The sequence below is a fragment of the Anser brachyrhynchus genome (genome assembly GCF_964034855.1).
Source record: "Anser brachyrhynchus genome assembly, chromosome: 5".
Classification (NCBI taxonomy): domain Eukaryota; kingdom Metazoa; phylum Chordata; class Aves; order Anseriformes; family Anatidae; genus Anser; species Anser brachyrhynchus.
The window spans coordinates 38,202,535-38,217,755 of NC_137699.1; the positions used below are offsets into that span (position 1 = coordinate 38,202,535).

At 51.2% G+C, this 15,221-nt stretch overlaps 1 protein-coding gene across 3 annotated transcripts in view; it reads right to left on the minus strand.

Annotated features, from left to right (window-relative positions):
* LSP1 (lymphocyte specific protein 1) overlaps positions 1–15,221 on the minus strand; it is a 40,316-nt gene that overhangs the window by 7,758 nt on the left and 17,337 nt on the right. For 2 of the 3 annotated variants that reach the window (XM_080596093.1, XM_080596094.1), the window contains exons 2-10: positions 13,465–13,617; positions 10,898–10,987; positions 8,478–8,673; positions 7,732–7,854; positions 4,733–4,776; positions 4,479–4,560; positions 3,975–4,115; positions 3,236–3,316; positions 2,427–2,541 (exon numbers count right to left, since the gene is read on the minus strand). In XM_080596093.1, coding sequence (XP_080452219.1) covers positions 2,452–2,541; positions 3,236–3,316; positions 3,975–4,115; positions 4,479–4,560; positions 4,733–4,776; positions 7,732–7,854; positions 8,478–8,673; positions 10,898–10,987; positions 13,465–13,617 — 1,000 coding nt within the window. In that variant the 3' untranslated portion in view covers positions 2,427–2,451. The remainder of the gene's footprint in view (positions 1–2,426; positions 2,542–3,235; positions 3,317–3,974; positions 4,116–4,478; positions 4,561–4,732; positions 4,777–7,731; positions 7,855–8,477; positions 8,674–10,897; positions 10,988–13,464; positions 13,618–15,221) is intronic. The other variant, XM_080596095.1, reaches the window with a different exon arrangement.

Genomic DNA, 15,221 nt, shown 5'->3' on the forward strand with positions numbered 1-15,221 from the left:
ATGTTTAACGTTAAAGGCAGATAAAGATGACCTTATCACAGTGATGAAGTGGCACCTTGCTGTAGCGCAAATAGATGGACACCTATGCACAAGTCTGCATTCAAAGGCAAAACAAACATTGATTAGAGTTGGGAGATTAACTGTATTGGGACAGAGAACACTATTTCAGAAGCAGCTATGCTTTAACCCACTTTATCCTACATCACCAGTGACCCAGAACAATCCAGAACAATGAGCAGCTCTCACACAAGGCAAAGAGGAGAGGCTTGTGCCCTACATCTGCTGGGCTTCCCACCAGGCTGCATCTGCAGCCCAACCTCGGTGCACAAGGATGGAGAACCTCTGCTTCTACGGGGAATTAGAGGTAGGCAAGTCTGATTCCTGAACATTTGGTCCTTCCTCCCTGAGAGAAAAGGGCCCTGCAGAGACAAACCCTGGCACAAGAGCATTGCAGACAGGAGAACAGATGCCCAGAGGCAACAGGAGATCTCCACCACCTCCTATTTCAGAGCCTTTACAGCACATCACAGCCTGAGCTGCCGTCATGAGCGAGGGAAGGGGAGCACCACTGGGCATGAAGTTCAGTGTCAATGTCAAACAGCCTCAGGCTGTTGCTAAGAGCCCAGATTGCCACTTAGAGAAAACCTTTTACTCGGCAGCTGGCTCAGAGGTCCCGCAGCTCAGGAGAGTAGAGGAAAAACTGTACCTGCACTCAAGTGACTAGGAAGCTGATGAGATAGTGTTGAGTGAGGGATATGCAGGTAGAACAGAAAGGTTTGGGAGCAGAAAGTCATGAGGGGATCATGCAGTAGGGAAAAAAAGGATGAACATAGTCATGGGGAAGAGAATCTGAGGAGCAGGGACCTCTCAGCACATAAAATAACCAGCTAAAAGCTCAAGAACATCAACTAGCCAAGATCCTTCAGCTGCTGCAGTCCTTTTGCTATTCATAGAGAAGAAAAAAAAAAAAATCAAAAAACCACATTTATGCAAGTAAGCCCATAGGACAGCAGTGCTGCTCAGTGGCTGTTCAAATGGATCCTAGAGGACTTACCAAGACAGTCACCAACCTTTTAAGAAAGGCTGCTGGAAGAAAGCGAACCTGAGGGCACCTTCCTTTGAACTGCTTGCAGAAACTAGGTGGGGCAAACAAAACCTGCCAAGATGTTGCTGTTAAAAATTGAAGCCCAGTAGGATCTACCTGGTGCATCAAAAGAGACTTCAGGAGAAAGACGACAACAGATCAAAGAGGAGACCTTAATGGGTTTCTGGAAGCCATGGGCAGAGAAGCAAGTAGAGGACACAAGTCCTGTCGGCTCCTTCTCCCTTATAAAGGAAAAGGTAGCTATGGGCAGGCTTGGGTTTGTACTACTGCCCACCTCAAATTGGCATTCAAGAGAGGTTCTCTTCTAAATGGGCACCACAAAAGCAGGGAAAACCACAAAAGTAGGGGAAAAAAGCAACATTCAGAAGTCAGCTCCTTGAAGACGGAAAAAAAATAGCAAACCCCCAAGCAGAACTCAGAAACAAAGGTGTTTTGTAGCAGACAGCGCTATTTATAAGCTTGGCTATGAAATAAAGCTTCTTTTTCATAGTAGAAGGAAAAAATGAGCTTGTTTTCACCCCCAGCAACATCCTCTCCATTCAATGCCAGATGCTGCCTGGTTGGATCCAGCCAGTTATCACCTCCCTCTGTGCCATCCCTCCTTATTGCCACATCCCTCTACCATCATCCACTCAAGATAACACCAGGAGATCTATTACCAAACACAACATGAGCAAGAATTCCTGAGCTGCAAACACCATTTCAAGAAGTCACACATCCCAGCTCTGTCCCCCCTGCTTGCTGCACACCCAAGGACAGTCTGCTCTGTTGGTCTACCCAGCACAGCAGATGTTCATGTCCTCCCCACCACAACCCTACCATGGGCTGGTTCCAAGAGGTCACTGAAGTCATTGCAAGTTCCCCCACCCCACCCCAGTAAATAACTGGAATTAAAGCCCAGAATCATTTGAATTATTTGAATCTCAGGACTATCAGTCCCCATGCTCAGTCAGTGACCTCCAGCTATGTATTTCTCCTTGCAACAGAAGAGAGTGTAAATAAATCCAGCAGGGATACTCCATTTGAGCTTGCAAAGGCAAACACCTTCACCAGAACAACAAATAACTAAGAGACTTGTTTTGCAGGTTAAACACAGGTACCCAGCTCCCTAGAAGCATCAGGAAAAATCAGAAAAAAGCACACGCTCCTGCTGTGCTCCTTCCAGCCCAAAGCCAGGCATTTGCCCAAGAAGCAAGGCTCCAGCTGTTATTGCATTTTATCTTCCAACTTGCCCAAAGTTTAGCTGGCAGAAATAACCCAAGTGTCCCACCAAAGCAGCACCAGGAGTTGGTTGTGCAGAGCAAGGTCACACCCCACCTACCTGGTTAAGGAGTCCTCCAGGCATGCTATTGCTCTGCAGCATCGTCTATCAACACCTTCTTGTACTGGCCATGGCCTGTTGCAACAAATTTGTACTTCTTGCCAGAAGGAGTGGACTGGACAGGAGAGAAAGAAATAGCCAGAGTCAGCAGCTTTCTCCCTCAAATAACCAAAGCTAGAGGAACGTGATAGCTGTCTGTAATCCCAGAGGGCTTAGGGATCCTGGTGCTCTACAGGGTTGGTTTCACCCATGGCAAAAGCCATTTTCATTCCCTGCACACTGGCAGCAATACAGATCCAGGAACAGACAACATACTTCCATCTTCTCTCAGGCTGGACAGTTTGAACAGCAGCTGCTTGCTGAATTTAATAGCCCTTCCCACAGAGGTACCAGTAGGCACAACACCCCAGATCCATCTACAAGTATTGATAATACTTTAGGCCTAACTGCAGATGTTTTTCTTTACTCTCAGGCCTAAAAAGCATAACAAGAGCTAAGTAACTCATGTTTGCAGTTCAATTTTAGCTTAGAAGGCTTGAGCTACCAGCCCATTGTCTAAGAAGAACAAGCCATTCAGAAGACCCGTCAGTATTACTGGTTATCGTGGATTTTTTGCCCACATTTTTGCTAGGACTGGAGCTATAAGAGCTCTTCCTAACAGTGACCTCATGCATGCAATTGCATTGATAGTTACAGGCAGCCTTTGTCTCTATGTGTCACTGTCTTCTCAGTGCTTCCAACCCAGTTAAGAGCCCTTTCCCTGCTGTGAAAAGGAAAGGACTCCTGCCCCCACACAGGTACCAACTTACCTTGATATTGGTCTCAGGTTTGGGATTGCCTTTCTGTTCCCAAAGGCTTCTTTTACTCACGATGTCCCCAGCCACGATATCCTGAGAAGATGAGGTTCTCATTACCCTCCACCACCAGTGGTGCTGGACGTGCCTGTGTTCACATCTCCAGCCCCACGTATCTGACCTCCTTTTACAGCTACAGTATCACATTGTCTGACCTACAGCAGCTGCAGCTAAAACCCAAGACTATGAAAACTTCTTCCTATTCCCTGTATATCCTGTGTTTTCCTCTCTCTCACTGTCTCCAACAAGAGCCTGGACCAGAGATCCCAGATGTTTATTTTCTTAAGTTTGTTAACTATTTAAGACATGTTAACATCAAGGCTTTTTTGGGCGGAAGGAATTTTACTCATATAAACACAGGCTTACAACCCATGTGTTACAGAACCACCCTTGCTCACAACAACCAAGAAGTAAGGTTATTAAGAGCAATCCATAATATCCATTGCATTTTCCAAATTTACAAGATTTATCATCACAGTGATAGACCCAATATTGCTCTCAACAACTGGAGTTGAGCCCTATCTCCTGCAGAATAGATGTATGGTTTCCCCCCCAGTGAATTTACCCCTATTTCAAAGGAGGGCCTCAACCAGCATCACAGAGGCTTTCCTAGCTGCACCACTGAGGAACAATTCGGCACCCTAGCAGAGTTTCTCTCCTGCACAAAGCACGACACATCCCACAGTTGCCTTACCTTACAGGCCGGGGTCTTCACAGCAGACTGAGCTGCAACCTCTCCAGTCTCCCAGAGGCTTTTCGTGCTGGCCACCATCATGCTGGTGGTGGGAAGATCGAGAGAGGGCTGTCGGACAGGCTTTGGAGCCTTTGTGGATGTCTAGAAGAGAGATGAAAAGAGATCACAACTGGGGAACTTAACAGCTCTGAGCATGTTGTTTTTTGTTTTTTCCCCTCTAATTGGAGGTTCTCAGGGATGAAGGGCTTTAAAAGGAGATGATGGTGGTTCCTGCCGGAGGCTCTCACCCCACAAACAGGGAACACGAGGAAACAAGGATAGGGCAGCTCATTAAAGAAGCTTTCATGCTCTGGAAGGAGACAGACAGGAGAAACAGCTGCTCCTATCCAAGGGGAGAAGTCTCAGTTGCCACCTCCCAGAAGGTGAGGCTGAGACACGGTGGTAGAGCTACACACTGCATGGGGGGCTCCTTGTAGGCCACGGACAGAGAGCGCAGCACCTCACCTCGATGGCTTGCGTGTACTGCTCCAGCCTGTCATCAATCTTCGACACGGGGAGGGGAGGCTGGCTCTTCTTGATGCTGTTACTGGAGAGAGGAGAAGAAGAATGAGGCGATGCCCTGGTGCCTCAGGGCGGCGGGAGGAGATGAGGGCCACGAGCAGCCTGCTCCTGCCCACCCTGGCAGCAGGGCCCTCTGGCACCCCCCAAGCAGAACAGGGACCTGCTTCACCCTGAGCCTCGCACAACCCTAGAAGTACCTTTTCTTTATCGAGCGGTTCAGAGACTCGGTTCTGTCCGTAATCTAAAGGGGGAGAGAACAGACAAATATTAGGTTTCTATATGGGCCTCAGGTGGATGTAGGTCACCTTGGCTGACCGTATTTCAAACATTCCCCTTCCCTGCTCTCTCCCCCAGATTTGGGGCACTCAATCCCACATTCTCATGATGCTCAGAAACAGCAAGCATCCCTTCTCCTTACTCCCTCTGCTCGAGGACTTATCTTTCTCAGGCACTTGGTTTCCTTGCCAGGAAAGCGGGTGGCAAGCACAGAAAGAGAGGGGGAAATTGCAGTTATCACCAGCCACTGCTGCAGAAGAGGAGCCAAGCACCACAGCAGCATAGCCACGAGTGACACTAGCTCATCCATACCAGAGAAGCACACAGACAGGGCAGTTCAGCACATGGAGCCACCTGCAAGGCAACCCTTCAGGTCAGGCCATCAGGGAAGAGAGCTTTGCACAAGAGCCTCCTGTGCAAGAGCGCTTTGGCTAAGACAGGAAGGCAAGCAAACACTTCAGACACGGAATAAAGGAAAAGAGTATTGCTAAACTTCCCAGCTCTTTTGTGCCCCAGAAAACAAGAATGGAGACAATCACTTTCAAGTCAAAGGGTAGTTCTTACAGAAAGGAGCAGCAACCAGATAACAAGAAGCCAAACCCTGTATGCTGCCTGCAGGAAACATCACCTACCAAGGCAGCAGGTAAAAAGCAGCATTAAGTGCTTGCTTCAAAGATACTAGTGCTAAGTTTTAACTAACCAGAAGACATTATCACAGGAAGGACACACTTAACACCCATACCGAAGAGCTCAGCCACCAATAAATAGCACAACCCTTGCTAATAGAGATGTACCGAAGAGTCACCCTGCAGGGTTCCAGCACAGCAGCATGACAAATATCCCAGCAGCTCCTTCTGTTCAGGCTGTCCGCTTGCTGCCAGCTTGCTTCTCAGCTCAGTGCTGGAGGAATTGAAGCTTGCCTCCAAGCCACAGCTTCAAAAGATTGTCTTGCCCATCCCTCTGGGACACTGGTAGGCAAGGTGGCACCTCATGGGGCACAACAGCATCTAAATGGGCACTCAGATTCCCTTCCCATGTCTCAGCTTCTTGATCACAAGTATTTATCAGCAGGAAAAACCTGGCCAGCCCTTCCACAGAGAAGCTGTGCAGATGCAAGTCATCCACAGGTCAAAACCAAGCACCAACTTAAACACAGAGGGGCCTAGGAACAGGCTGCAGGTGACAGGAGATCTCAGCATGACAGATGAGGGAAGGCTTGTTTCCATCTAGACTATTTGCGGACCATCTCCCTCTGCCCATTCGGGCAATTCCTTGCAACAAGAGCCATGCATTTCTCTAGTTCCAATCACTTTCTAAAGGCCAGAAGAAACCACACTTGCTCACTTACCAACCTCAAAAATTCAGCTCACAAGCAGCCTGGGGCTAAATGGTGCTGGTACAAGGCTTCCACCTTGCTCCCACACACCCACTTCAGCCCTCTGAGCCCCAAACACCCCGCTATACTGCACCCCAACATCCAGCTGTCCCAGACTTGTCCCTGGCCGCCACCAGCCACTGCTGGCAGGGGAGCTCCCAGCCCACTGGGAATGTTCTCATCCTATAACCAGGATCTCTGCTGAGCAACCCTATGCCAAAACACCTTCTTGGTGGTCAATCTGTGCAATTCTTCGGATTCACATAAAACTCTGCTAGCTGGGGTGTAAAGATCCTCCTTCCTTTGAAAAGATCCCAAGCTCTTATTTTTTCCAAAACAGCTTTATTTTCGGCTTTGTGTATTGGTGAGCTCTGACATCGCCAATATAAAAAACAGCAACTAGATTTCTAAACCTTTCCCTGGGCTAATCCTAGCAACAGCAGTGAAGCTCAGGTCAGGAAGCTGCGTGTTTGGAGGCTGCAGAGAGAGGACTTTCAGCACATAACAGGCACTGAAGTGCTTCTCACATTTCCCCACTGGTCCCACTCTTGGTATCCACCTAGGCCACCCCCAGCCCGCTTTTCAAACCTGACATTATCACATGGCCTGCACCGAAACCCACTTTTCCTCCTCTTTTTTTTTAATTGATTTTAAAAGGTTTCTCTGCAAACAGCAAGAATCTGATGATTGTAGATGATGAAATCTTCCACTTGCTGCTATTTACTGTTGCAAGAGGAAGTGCTCGTACAATCCTCCCTGCCCAGGAAATATTGACTAAGAAGCAAACAGCACAGATCTGAATGCCAAACAGAAAAGCAAGGATAACACCAACAGCAGGTTAATAGGCTACCCAGGCTCTCCACCACTTCCCTAAGAGCAATAATCAGCAAGCCCAGGGCTTAGAGAGACAAAAAGCCCATTGCTACAGAAACCACTTATCTGTGTCTATTGTATGTAAGAGCACACACGCCAAACTGAGGATTTGTGCTAAATGCAACACAAGCCACGAGATCGATTCGAGCGGCATTAGAAATGGAAGTTTCACAAGAGCATCAATTCACATAGATGGGAACAGGGCAAGGCAAGGTGTTTCAGAGATCAGGAATCCCAGATTGCTTTAAGAGAGTTAACTTTAGAATGGTTAAGTGATATTTTCTATTTTATTGTAAGATAGGGAAATTCCAGTGCTTCAATGCTTTGAGTTTCCCTTTTTTTTTTTTTAAATGGAAATTTTATTTTCTGATTAAGTTAACGTGTCATTTTTAAAGAGGTCTGCTTTAAGCTTTGGTTATTTGTTTTACTCTGTTCCCTAGCATCCTCAATGAAGACTTAAAGATTCACACTGATTGGCAAAGCATACACAGGAAGGCACAGTTACAGACTCCAACAGCATAAGCAGACAAAGCAGGAGGTCAACAACCAAAGATGAGGGAAACAGATGAAGTGATTTGCCCCAGCCCGTAGCAGAATTCACACCCTGTTTTGCCATAAGCCCTGGGACATTTTTCCCTGTCACTAGGTGCCAGAGGGGTCCCAAACATAGACCTTAGTGGAGCACACTGTGGTGTGGTCAGAGCACAGCTCCTCCTCCTCCAGGCTGGTGGGGCTTGGGGCCTTCTGGCGTTTTTCTGGTGCTTCTTCCTCTTCATTTCTCCTTCTCTTCTTTTCCTGAGTGCAGAAAATGAGCAAGCCAGGAAGCGAGCTGGTCAAAATGCTTAGAATGCAAAAAAATGATTTTTTTCCCACCACCCCCCGTCTCCCAGGCTTCCTGCTTTACACTAAATGAATACTGTGACACAGAAACTATGTTAACATTACCTCATTCTGGAACATCCAGGAAGAGGCTTGTGTGCATTTGAAAAAAATAAACAAATTCAGAGGACTTTTGCAGGTTCAAGGTTCCAGAATGATGCAAAAAGGGGCCCTTGCATCAGTTAAGGGTTTCTTACTACTACTGAGATAGGAGAACAGGAGTTTCTCATTTCAGGCCATCAGGAGGGAAAGCATCTGTCTTTATTCTAAATTGCAATTCTCAGGCCCCAGAAAGGCAACTTGGCAATGACAGCTCCATCCCACATTGTGCCGGGCCAGCACCACCTACATGGGCTGGCACAGGAGCAAGGCCTGGCACAGACTAGCCAGAGGCTGCTGAGTTTCCCTCCTTGGGGATCTTCAAAGCCACGTGGACGTGGCCCTGGGCACCCTGTTGGAGCAGGGCTGGGACCAGATGGACCCAGGGGTCCCTCCCCACCTCAGCCATCCCATCAGAGCCCAGCTCCTCCTGATCTCACCTCCTGCTCAACTCTCTCCTCCTCATGCTGCTCTTGGATATGTTCTTCCTCCTGGCACAGCCTCTCTTCCTCCCTAATAGCCACATTCTCCTCCTGGGTCTCCTCCAGGCTTTCCCGGTCCAGCTGGATCTGCTCCAGTTTGACCTCTGCTTCCCTCACACCGCTGTCCTCTTCTTCATACGACTGCCGCGGGGACCTAGGGGCAGGGGGAGAGGTTAAAGAAGCAACATGTTGTTACGAGCCTACAGACGCCATCAGGCGCCTTCGCAGGCAGCGGTAAATCTGTGTCAGTCCCAAACCTCAGTTTTACCCAAGCAAATAAATGACACCTCTACTCACGTCCCTAAGGGGAGCCCAGCAAACCAAAGCAGTCCCAAAGCAAAGAGGGGTTAAAAAAATAAAAATAGTAAATAAAACAATAAGTCATAGCAGTTTCACGTGAGGATTCCTACAGCTCTCAGGGGCTGCAGAGAAGAGACCCAGCAGTGTTTGAGCAACCCATTTTGCCAAAGCAGAGCAGCCCATGCTGAGTGCACAGAGCCAGCAGGAGCACTTAAACCCCTGAGCCCTCACAGACACACGCCAAGGTGCTATTGCCATCTTATGGCCCCGGGCTGGAGGCCAGCTTTCTCCTCCCACCTATTTCTTAGAAAATTGCCTGGGTTGCAGGCTAGAGAGCTGGCTAGCAGGCTGCTGCCAGAGCCCAGGGTGACTCACTGCTCCTGCCTCACTAGCCAGCGGCTCCAGCTCGGCGTTTCCACCCACCTCCCTGCAGCTGGGAAGGCAGCTCGCAGAACAGCCACCTTCCAGCACTCCTCGCTGACCCCTCTGGAAAAAAGGCTGATGTGTATGCTGGCTCGCTACTGATCATCCTCCCACGACTGCACGGTCACCACCAACAAACAGGCTCTAAAGGTTTTGCAGCCCAGGCGACTAGTTTTTAGCCAAGATGCCTCAGCCAACAACAGCTCCAGCTAAAGAGCAAGCTCGTTTTAAGAATTTTATGCCACTAGACACAACACAGCATACTGGATGCTTCTTGCACAGAGCAATTTTGTATGGGAGGCAGCGAGCCTGACCCCACTGCACCACAGCAGAGGGGCATCCAGCTCCCACCCTCCTGTATGGCTGGCTAGGGCACAGATCTCCCCTGCAAAGCGGGAAACCTGACCCCAAAAGAAACTACAGGCTTGCACAAGCCCTCAGGGGATGCACAAGCTGTTTAGCTCCATCCACCAGAGAACAACCATCTCCCCTCCCTTGTTTGGGGACCAGAGCCTAAATATTCTTCAGATGGAAAAAATATGGCTTGCTCCACATTCAGTTAAGAAAAAGAGAAGGTTTGGGAAACCCCGCAGCACCACTTGACTCAGCACAGGGCATTCTGGCCAGACACACCTCCTACCTTCACTTGCACTCCAAGCCTGTCCTCAGGCAAGGCAGATAGCCCAGGAGGAAAAGACAAAGCAGCTGAACAGACTTTATAGGGCACAGACACCAGCTGGGAAGCCCACCTTTTACAGAGACCCCCTCCAGCCAACAGCAGCAGCCTCTCCCTGGGGACAAACTGTTTACAAGGGGGGAAAAAATAGGGAGGGGAGGGTGCAGAAAAGCAGCTGGGGCTGATTTCTCATTGCTCCCCCAGCTGTGATCATCAGCTCTGCTGGGAGGTGCTCATGGGGCTGCGGAGGGGTAGGTGCAGCTTGCAGTGTTTGGGTAAAGGAAGAGGTGATTTGTTTGCGCAGCAGTAAATATTAATATTATGCCTTTTTTTTTTTTTCAATCCCACGGGTAAAGAAGGGGTTGTGTCATCGCGGGACAAAGTTCCCCATAAAACTACGCTGCTGGGGCAGCTGAGTCACAGAGTTCACGTGCAGGTACACGGTGTCCAGGGCAGGAGTTAATCAGGAGCACTGCTCAGCTCAGCCAGGGGAGAGGGATGGAAGATGGATCTGGCCCTCAGCTCTTGGGCAGGGACACAAGCGTCCATCTGGGCTCTGTTTTCCACCACTGAGAGAGGAGTCGAGCACGAGGTGGGCTGGGGCCACGACACCCACTCTGCTGACATGAGCCAGGAAGCAGCAATAACTTAGAGCAGCTTTTTTAGGCTGCCTGCATTATGTTAGGGGCCATTTCAGCCCCTGCAGCAGCTCAGGTGGCTTAGATCCGCTGTTGTCACTCCTCCAAGCCCAGGCGTCCTGGCTGGCTGCCATTGCTCGGAGCGCGAAGCTGAAGCCAAACATCCCCAAAGCCCGGGGCAGCCCCGCATCCCTTCCTCCCAGGTAGCCCAAATCACAGGCAGAGAGCGTCCGTCCCCATCCCACCAATGCTCCAGCCTCCCGTCTTGGCATGTACAGCAGGACCTGGCCTTGGTCACCTCATCCTGGGGACGTTGGTGGCTCCAGCTCTGCCCTACCCACCTCTGTTTGCGCTGCTCAAGCTTCTGGGACCAGTCGCTGAACCCCTCATCCTCCTCCAGCTCTGAGGGCCCGGAGGGCTTAAAGTCATAGCTGAAACATAGCAAGGAGGAAAATCAGGATGAAAGTGACACAAAGGACCCGGCCAGCTCAGTGTGTCCAGCAGAAGCACCCTGCTGCCCAGTCTCTGGGACAGGTGAGCAGAAATAAGAGGCACAGCAAAATGAAGAAGTCTCATGGTTTTCTTCTGCACTGGAGCTCATTTGGACCAGAGGTGTTTCAGGTGTGGTTCCTGCTTGCCCTGTGCCTGCACGCGGCCCCCAGCAAAAGGAACCAGCAGGAGGCAGCCTGAGCAGAGCGCTGCATTGGGAGGGCAGGAAAACTCAGCGTTTGGGCACAGGCTCGAGTCCTGGGCTGATCCTCACGTTCCCATAGAGCTTTGAAGCAGTCAAATGTGCTTCCAAGATGCTGGCTCCGCATCTGTGAAATACCAGTGCTGGTCCTGCCCCATCTGAAAGCGGCATGAAATAAAGGGTGAGGATGAGTGCTGCAGGCGTGGCTTTGAAACTGGGGCCCTGCCTTGCTGCACACCCAAATATCTAGGTGGGCATTCCTCATGCTGATGATTCGGGGTTGAGCAGGGGACCACAGCCCAGCCTTGCTCCACCTCACATCCTCCCCAGCCCCTCTCTGCTGGCTGCAGTTCAAGCTATCAGCATGCTCAGCAGCCCCCCATGGGCCAGGCTGAAACCCAACTGCATCAAAAGCCGCTTTGCTCCCGGCTCAGAGGGAATGGCTCTGTGTGCTGGAGGGGAAAACTACCCCCATCTTTCCTAAATAGGAAAGGAGAGAGGAGGAAACATGTCCATCCTGCAGCCCGCTGCCCTCCGGCCCTGGGAGCGCGTTCCCAGGCTGTGATGACAGCCCTCTGCTAGCACACAGCCCCGGCCCACAGACAGACAGACAGACGGACAGATGGAGCAGCAGCCCTCTGGGGTCACACAGCTGCCAGCACCAGCTGGGCACGGGGATTGTTGGGGTTTTCCTATTTCTTTCCTTGCATTCACAACAAGAACTGCCACCCAGGTGGGGCTGCAGGGTGGGTGCCCACGTAGCAAGCATCAGCTGGAGGAGGTGGCTTCACGGGACACAGGGTGGTCACATCCCCTGGGAATGGCAAGCAGGGTGTGGAGCCCACGGATTAGTCTAAAATTCGCAGATTTGAAATGCACAATAGGCATGAACAAGCCTTTATTATTACTATTGTTTTCTTTGCCTTTCTGGGCTCTTAGGAGGTGTCAGGATATGCTTTGCCTTCTCCGTAACCCTTGTGGCTTTAGACACGTGTCATTAGTGGTGGGACTCAGTAGGTCAGGCTGATGATCCTGAAGGCCTTTCCCAACCCCAAAGCTCCTATGATTCTGTGATTTCTGTGAGATTCAGGAGTCAACTGACCACAGGAACTGAAGTTCTCCAAAAAACACGCACCCTCGCCAGGCTCACCCGGAAGGGTAGCAGGGAGTGGGCACCCAAAACTGCTGCTCAGCCCCAGCAGTTTGCTGGTTATTTCCTTTTATTTTATTTTTTAATGGGGGGAAGGGAAGAGAGCAGCGATGCAGATGGGGTGAGTCCCGGTGCAGGAAGCTCCAGGGGAAGGAGGGGACGGTGTTTATATGGGAGAGAGCGCAGATTGCCAGCAGGCTGACCCTGGCTGCCTGAGCAAGCCCAGGTGGCTGTCAGCAGCTGCAGAAGGAACCAGGGGACAGCCGGAGAGGCAGCAGCATCCTTCCCACTGACACCAAAGGTACACGTGCGGCTAAGGCAGGCGCTCGGGCACTCAATTAAATTCAGGCACTGCCAGCACTTTGTGTCTGGGGCCGCTCACAGCACCCCCCAGTAAATCAGAGCATCTTATCAGCTGCTTCAAAGACCTCCACAAACTGTTTTCCAGCCCCTGTGTGAAAGGGGCCGGGGCTGGGGGGGTGGGGAGAGTGAATAATAATTATTACTTTCCAGATACGTTGTTTGCTTTTAGGGCAGATCACAGTGGTTTTGCCTGCAGAACATCACTGGGTGCATTGCCATAAAAGATTTTGAAGCTTCTGTACAAGAACAACAACAACAAAAGTCCTGAATAATTTGCAAAATACCTGAGGAAAAAAAAGAAAACAACAAATCTTTTCATGGGAAAAAAAAATGTGCTTTTTTACTGGTTTCCTAGTGAAATGAAGTTGTTGCTCCTCTTTGGTGGGTGCTTTGTGATCACAAACCCTGCCCTCTTGCAGATGCTCTCCCACTGCCGGTGCAGTATCCTCGATGGAAGAGCAGGGACCCGGCCAGGGGAGGCCCTCGCCCCCAGCCCATGAGCTACCGAGGGGCTGTGCATCACACCTTCAGCCATTTGGCTTTCACTGCCCAAACTGGAAGCACGATCCTTGTTTAACCTGGGCTAAATCCCCCCAGACCTGCTCAGGAGCCCCTCCAGCCCCCAAACTGCTTCAAACAACAGATGCCCACCCCGTGGCTGGAGGGTTTTGCTGCCGGGATGTATATATGGGGGTATTTCTTACTGGTTTTCCTGCGCTGAGCCTGCGCTCTCTGAGCAGGAGCCAGTGCCGTTGAAGCCTTCCTCTGCCTGGGACCTCAGCTGCTTCTCCCGCTCCCGCCGCCGCCGCTCTCTGGCTGCTTCCTCCTCGTCTTCCACGCTCCACTGCGCCGTCAGCCTTGCCAAAACAGAGGGAAACCCATCTCAGTGCCACTGTGAGAGCTTGAACATACTGGTGATAACCCCCCGAGCTGCTCAGACACCCCTCTGTGCGGGCCAGGGGCTTCGCTGGGTGAGTGCTCCCAGCATGGCTGTGACGGTGGCCATCCCGCTGCAGCCTTTGTGCTCCTTTTCCAAGGAGAGCAATTCCAGGAGCACACCAGACCCTTGGTGGAAAGGACTGGGTGCCTGGAACAGACTGGTGTGCAAGTTATGGGATGCACAGGAAGAGACAGCATCGTGCCTATGGGCAGCAGCCTTGGTGCGGGGCACTGCAAAATGATGCCTGCGAGCGGCAGGTCTGTGCCGGGGCACCCACTCCTGATGCTGCTCACCCCGTCCCACTCACCCAGGTCCACAGCAGACTGGGAGGGCTATCTCCCCATGTCTGCGAGCCTGCTTGCCAAGATGCTCCTGTACAAGGTGTGCAGACGGCAGCAAGGATGGAGATCTGCAGCCTCCTGCCCGGTGCGGGCACCCCAGGGGGCTGCTCTCCCTGTAGAACAAACCCATTTGGTAGGACACAATGTCAGCGATGTCAATTCGGACCGGGGCAAAAATCTAATGGAAAGGAATTTTTTTTTTTTAAAGGCCCATCTTGAGTGAGTGTGGGGCATTTTCCAGCTGAGCCCAGCTCTGACAGCCTGAGCAGGGCAGCGTGATGGGGGGAACACAGTGAGGATGCCACGGTTGCCCCTTGAGAGCAGAAAACTTGCCCTTGCCTCACTCATCTTGGGTGGGGTCTTCTCCTAAATGCCATCAGGTGCCTCCGGCCACACTTTCCTCTCCCCCCCACATTGCCCCTCTCCCTCGATGGGAACAAAGAGCCGGAAGCCACGCGAGGGGCGGCCAGGTCCCCTCTGCCCCTCCTCGTCCCCCACTCATATTTATTGTTTTCCCCCCTCTGTTCCCATAGAAACCCTTGTCTGTGGGCCTGGCAGGAAGCCACCGTGTTGTTGTTTTATTTTTTTGTGTGCACGCTTTTTTTTTTTTAATATCTAAATGAAGTCATTCATTAAACTCTGCCACGATCTCCCTCCCCTGTATGACAGCTCCAGAGAGTCTCCGATTCCGAAAGGCCCTTAACCCCCTCTCGCCTGGATCGCCCCGCTTACGAGAAGCGAGGCCCACGTTTCTCCCCGAGCAAACCAGATTTTCATGCAATTCCAACTCCCCAGAAAGCTGTTGTAGGGGATTGTGGTGACCTGGGGGGGTCCCATCTGCATCACGCCAGCTTCCCACACCAGCATTGGTCTGCAGCCCTCTGCGTTTCCCACTTGGATGTGACTAATTCTCTCCCCATGACCTCACCGGCTCGCTATTCTGTCGCTGCATCTTCTGAACGGGCCAAGGACAACGCCGGGGCGACTGTTTCGGGGAGATGCAGTTTTCTGCAGGGTGGGGGAATGTCTCAGCTCCCAATGCCAAACAGCAAGCTGGCATCCGAGTGCCCACAGCCATAGGGCACGCGGCTCGGACACGAGGACACTGGGTGCTTCTCATACCCTTTGGGCACAAACAAGTCCCCACCGAGCCCCTCCTCGCCCTGGGTTCAGAAATGCC